At 35.5% G+C, this 6,339-nt stretch overlaps 1 protein-coding gene across 1 annotated transcript; it reads right to left on the reverse strand.

Annotated features, from left to right (window-relative positions):
* Positions 1–1,199: 1,199 nt before the first annotated feature.
* On the reverse strand, positions 1,200–6,029 carry LOC110710198 (gamma-glutamylcyclotransferase 2-1-like). The gene is made up of 9 exons (XM_021888469.1): positions 5,770–6,029; positions 3,662–3,780; positions 3,498–3,578; positions 3,158–3,213; positions 2,991–3,047; positions 2,865–2,905; positions 2,686–2,757; positions 2,464–2,543; positions 1,200–1,653 (listed from the first exon to the last, which is right to left on the reverse strand). The coding sequence occupies exons 2-9, from the start codon at positions 3,768–3,770 to the stop codon at positions 1,478–1,480; spliced, it is 672 nt and encodes a 223-aa protein (XP_021744161.1). The 5' UTR covers positions 3,771–3,780; positions 5,770–6,029; the 3' UTR covers positions 1,200–1,477.
* Between the last annotated feature and the right edge of the window lie 310 nt (positions 6,030–6,339).

The following is a 6,339-nucleotide window of genomic DNA, read 5'->3' on the forward strand; positions in this document are numbered from 1 at the left end:
CCGTTCTTTAGGGGGGTATCTTCCCTTTTCTTCTTGGTAGGGGGAATACTGGGGGCTTCTTATCCTTCCTAAGTGGAAGATCTTTAGTTGGAAGCTTCTTCAATCTGGTCTTCTTGTGGCGGCTGTGCTGGTTGTTCGTGGCTTGTCTGTCGATCATGTTTACTGTTTTTGTCACAAGGAACTGGAGACGGTGGACCATTTATTTCGGGATTACGACCTTGTCGCCTCATTATGGGTCCGTAGTACTTTTCAGTTTACTCGTCAGGGTCTTCTTCACCTGCCTTTTCCTCAATGGTTTTCTTCGATGATTTCATTGTTTAGGGTGGCTAAGGACTGGGAAAATTTGATCCGGTTGTTTGCTCTTTTATGGGCTATTTGGCTTTCCCGTAATAATGTCAGGTTTCGGCATCAAGTAGTCTTCCCGAATGACGTTCTGCTTCTTGCTTCTCAATGGGTTTTGTGAGGTCAACATCAGGCTTTCCGCAGCAGTCCTTTTTGGAGGATATTCGACCTAGGTTTCCTAGTTCGAGTGTTGAGGCCACTCTTTGTGGGGAAATTGATGGAGTCTTTGAAATATGTTTAGTCTGGGATGGGGTCTGGTCGGCTTTGGATAATTCGGGTGGTGTGGGCTGGATTTTTAAAGATTGTGATTCGCCTGTAGTTCGGGGGCGGGGGAGGTGCCCGTGCTTCTTTCTCCTCCTCTGCTCTCTATTCTGAGTTACAAGCTTGCTACTGGGGGTTGCGACATGTCCTCTCAAGGGGTTTTCGTAGAATCCTTATTTTTTCAGATTGTGAACCTCTTTGTTTGATGTTGGCTCGGAGTCAGCGAGATGACATTTCTCTTTGCTGGTTACTTTGGGATATTTGGGCTCTTGTGGCCACTGTTGAGGCCAGCAAGATTCAGAAGGTTCCTAGGCGGTGGGTTTCACCGGCGCACTGGTTAGCTAGGAAAGCTCGTGTTCGGGAATTTCTTTTTTGGTCTTTTTTAAGTTGTTTGTTTTATTTCTTTCTCTGTTCTCACTGTCAACAAATAAATAAATAAATAAAAATAAAAAATTATATTAAAATATTTATATCCCTCAACAAGTTGGCTTCAAAGGCAATCAAGAATTCAAGATGCTCCTTGAAATTTTAAGAGAGAAATTTAATCACTTGGAAGTTAGCACAATTTTCTCTGAAGATGAAAGAATTTTAGCAAATGTTACTGAACTAATGATGTAATAAACTCATGTAAAATTCATAAGCCCAAATTCTGGGTAAACATTACTTCCATGTCAATTGTCTAACAGTAGTACATAATCGCCTCGTTCTGGTCAAAGCAAAAGACTAACAATTCTAACAGACTGGCAACAGAGCCGCTAATATATCTCTCTTCCATGTTAGGGTTTGATTTCAAGTAATTTTTTGCCTACAGTAAGAGGAGACTAAGAGCACCTTTTAGTTCCTACAATCAATTTATTTCCTGTGGGTCTTGTTATTATGAGTCCATTGCTACAGCTTCTTGGCGTGGAAGAAGTTGAAGGGATGGTATATGATCCTTGATAGTGACGTGTGGTGCTGCAATGAGTTTTGTATCTTTGGTTGCTCCTTTTACAATGTCGAGTACCTTCCTCACCTCGTTGGCTAGCTCAATTACGTAGTCATCCTCATGATCTGTCCAAAAATCAAAAGTTCATATTAGACCTTGGTGTAAAAGAGTATATTACATGGATAAGAAAGCTACGGTGCATGACAAAACAATTGGCAACATCCAAACATACAAAATGGACAGAACATCACAAGACAAAATGAAAAAGAATTGCATGTGAGGAAGGAATAAATTGGTGTCCAACTCTTTCAAAAACAAACAATACTAAGAGAACGAAAGTATGTTTAGTCACACGTGTTATTTCACTCGCCCATCTGTCTGTAAACTTATAAAGCAGATGTTGGGGAGGGAGTCCGGAGTATGCTATATGCATTTTGACAACCAAACATGTGTCCACTATAAAATCGCACATATATTAAGACGGAAAAGTAATATATGCACATTATCACTCCAAATGCAAGATATTAATACTGTTTTCCCAGATGACTTAAGTAGACTTTACTAAGGGTATTGTATTGGTAGTCAAATTCTTCTAGGATTAGGGTTGGTATTTCATACAAGTACTCATCTATCACCAAAGTGTGGAATGAACCAAAATCTCCTAAAAGGCAATTCCATTGCAGCAAAAATTCACTCTAGGAGAAGCTGCATTACTTGCAAAAAAAAACCATTTTCCTTGGACAAGATATTACTCCGATCCATTATTTTGCCTTTACGAATGTTGGCTGACATAAATCAATCCAAAGTTCATCCGGTCATCCCTTTCTTTTATAGACATCAGTTATTCAATAAAAATGAAAAAACATCCAAAACAACTAAAATAATCAGTATCCTATTGTAATAGCAGTTAGACAAAAAAGACTCAAGGAGCTTACCAATCTCACGCATGGCCTTTTCAAGCAAGAAAAGATACTCTCTGTTGTTACCACATGGCCCAATAGCAGTTGCAATTTGCCTACATTATAAAAACAAACTGATCAGCATACGCTAAATTGGTAAACCACATTAACCTCTTCATCATAGTTCCAAGTTCAAAGTACCCAAAAATAGATATTGTATTGTAAATGGGGAATAAAGAAAAAGTAAAGGTTCCTTACCAGGCCATCTTATCCAGTGGAGCTGGCCCCAGATAGTATTTATTAGATATTGGATCAGGAGTGGACATGAAGCTGCATTACATAAGAAAAGAATGAGGATTCAAAAACACAAAATTATTACTCTGCAGTATGGATTCAAGAAGCCATGCTCGATTCACTTGAATAAAAAAGCAACTTACACAATCACTCCAGTTACTAGAGGCTCGAGATCCTCCCCTTCCTGAACTCATGAAAAAATTCCACATCAGAATAAATCCACAAACGTATGTAGATTATAGAAGCAATCCACCAAAACATTCTCTTACCTTGTAAAAATCCACAGTTATCTTGTGATCATATTCACACTCCCTACGCTCCAAATACTGCATATAGCAACAGCACATTGGTCAGGACAAAAACATATCATAATCAAAATTGATAAAAGAAATCATTAAGCTACAGAGATATTGTAGCCATAAGGAGGAAACAGTACCTGCATTGCAGCAGCTTCTATTTCAGGACCACCTCTTACACAATAAGCAGCCCCCACTGGAAGACAGAAAAATTTAAAACCAATTATGCTGCACATCAAAATACAAATAAAATAGTACTACATTTCACACCACAGTTTACTACAACTATGAACCCAAAACTTGACTACATCAAAAGGAATTTAGTGGTTCAATGATTCAGACGAAAGCAAGTATTCTGACACAGTACAGCAGTTGAGACGGGCAGCAGAATTTTAGACAATGTCCTAGATACATAATGATAGCGCCCTAAAGAATATAGAAACATTAAAAATTGATTAAGATGATAATTTCGGCTTTCACTTACACATAAAGTTCCTTCACTGTATTCCAATGTACAAGTTCTGGCTGGGTGTTCAGGTGTACCCCGGTGATCAATGCATGCTGCAGGATATTAGCAACCATGTAAGCAAAATCAAAATCATAGTCTATACCTCAAAAATACTAGAGTGTAACAGATAACTTACCAAGATCGAATACTCGCTTGTAGTCCTTAACATAACCAATCACTTTCTCATCGTATTGAAAACCTGGGTTCCACACCAATGAACCATAGCCAAAAATCCAGAACACCATGGCTGATAGTCTGACAAAAGGTAAATGTAACTTAATAACAAAAAGTAGTCAATCAAAATGATTGTGGGATATTGAATTCCTATTCCTTTTGAGGTTAACAGGGAAGGGTGGCAAAGAGAAGGTGCAATGAAGGACAGAGGAATTGCAAACAATTTATGATCCAACTTTAAAAAAAAAAAAAAATTGAAAACATTTTATAAGCAAACAGTTGTATAAAGGTGTCAAAATGGCCGGCCTTGCGTGTCAACAAGAATAGTTCAAATATGACCAACACAGTTTTCAAGAGTCAAGTGGAACACTAATGTGGCCCATTGGACATCTCATTTTGCACATGCTTGGTGACCATTTTTTATAGTATTTGCAAGAATTGTAACAATATTCTATAACATGTCAAATTCTATGGCTTGTTAAGTTGTTAACTTGATACATTCCTTATGTCTATAATTCTGTAATACACTCAAATGAAAATTTCTACATTTAAGACTAAAGAGTGGTTACCCCATTTATGATTTATAGCAGTCCTTAATAAGGACTAAAAGAGAGGAATCTTTCCATGTATCATCCTCAAAATAATAGAATATGCTCAAAACAAAAATACAATCCCCATATTTTTCTTATACTCAAAAGAATTTTTACTCTATCCTTTCAACATCTTAATAATTTTACAACAGGTGCAAACACACGCATTTAATTGATTGTTCACAATTAGAGTTGTACAAAATTTGCCTCCTAATTTGGGAATACAAGTAGACTTTTCAGTACCACAAAGTTTTACAATGACTACAACTCTAATCTATTCATTGAAACAAAACAATCTATATCTTATCCAAAGATTGTAAACCCTTTAACTCAATACGTAGAATGTCATCATATTACCTTACAACAATCTAATTACACTATCTAAACAAATATCTAGCACTTAAAAATAGCCATGAATAAATACTTTTAAGACCATATTCAGTCATTATATATTGGAACAAATCTCTACACATATCCTATCAGTCGGCCCTAGGATACTATTTGAGTAGACCATATGAATTTGTCTCATACAATAATCGATCACAACTTCACAATAGTCCACACTTTAAAATCACATTCACTACATTTGAACCCACAAACGTTTACACTCTGTCAATTTCACCAAACCAAAGAGTGAAAATTTTATAAATTTAGATAGAAACGCTTAGTTATAAAGTAATAGTCCACCACTTTACTATCACATTCGTTACATTTGAACCCATTAATGTTTACACTCGTCAATTTCACCAAACCAAAATGTGAAATTTTTATAATTTTTTATAGAAACGTTTAATTATTAAGTTGGTACACATGACCTTCACATAAAAAAAGGAATACATCTGAGTCAAACATAACCTAAGCAATCTTATCCCTAAAACTATCAACCCCACAACAACTCACATAAATTTTGTTTTGCAAGAATTGCAACTAGCATATCCACGCAAAATTCATTAATGTAAAAATAAATTTAGCAACAGCTTGTCACGTGACTCCATATAGAAAAACAATTTACCTAATTACAATTTTCACCTCCCAAGTCCCAACACTGTTTGTTTAGCATTAGATTATAACATTAATAATAAGATAATAGTACAAAGAAAGGGGGAAAATTCCAGAGAATCCAAACTAGTAACAGACCCATGAAATTTAGGGTTCAGGACTTCAAGCCCACAATACAATACCTTGCAAACACCAAATCATCAGTATCATAACGGTTGTTTTTTGTGAGATTCGTGGCTAATAGCGAAAACATTAATAACACTGATCGACGCATGATTTTGTATCTATCAAAGACGATGATAGTCATAACACTAAACAATAGTCGGTGCAATCAAAAACTTATACAAAGATTCATTCAAAAATCACACTAACAAAACCAATTTCTGAAGAAACCTAGCTAAATCAAAACAATCAAAAAGGCAAATAAGATTATAAATCATAAACAAAAGGATCAAAATTTCAAATTAATTCAAAAAATTACCTGAAAATGAGCAGAGAAACACAATGCGATCAAATTCGAAGTCTGATCAGCGGTAAATTAGGGCAACAGATTAAGAAAAAGAGAGAGAGTGAATTTTGGAGTGAGAGAAACGGAAAACCCTTTAGTTCGTATTTCAGCGAATAAATGGGTTTCCCTAGAAGTTTCTCTCTCTAAAAATGGTGATTTGCACCCTCTTTCTCTCTCTACGCTGCAATGGTGTTTTTTTTTTTTTTTTTTTGTGAGGGAGGAGATATTGTAGGGGTGATGAAGTATTTATATTACTATAAAACTCCAACAACAAAAAAATAAAAAAATAAAAAAAGTTTTTATTGTTAGTGCCACGTGCACAAGTATTTGGTAAGGTAGGTCTAATATGTCAAATTACGTTACTTAATTAGTTAATTGATATTAATATTGAATCAAATCGAATATACGAGTATTTATTTATCTTATTTTAATGTAGTTTGTGTATAGGAATAAAGAAATAGTTATGGCATTGGTGTAGTTATGGGTAATTGGGAAAATATCGATTTTGATTTTGAAGAGATTTTTTTATTGTAACGTCTAGGT

Source organism: Chenopodium quinoa, unplaced genomic scaffold (genome assembly GCF_001683475.1).
Source record: "Chenopodium quinoa cultivar QQ74 unplaced genomic scaffold, ASM168347v1, whole genome shotgun sequence".
Taxonomy (NCBI): Eukaryota; Viridiplantae; Streptophyta; class Magnoliopsida; order Caryophyllales; family Amaranthaceae; genus Chenopodium; species Chenopodium quinoa.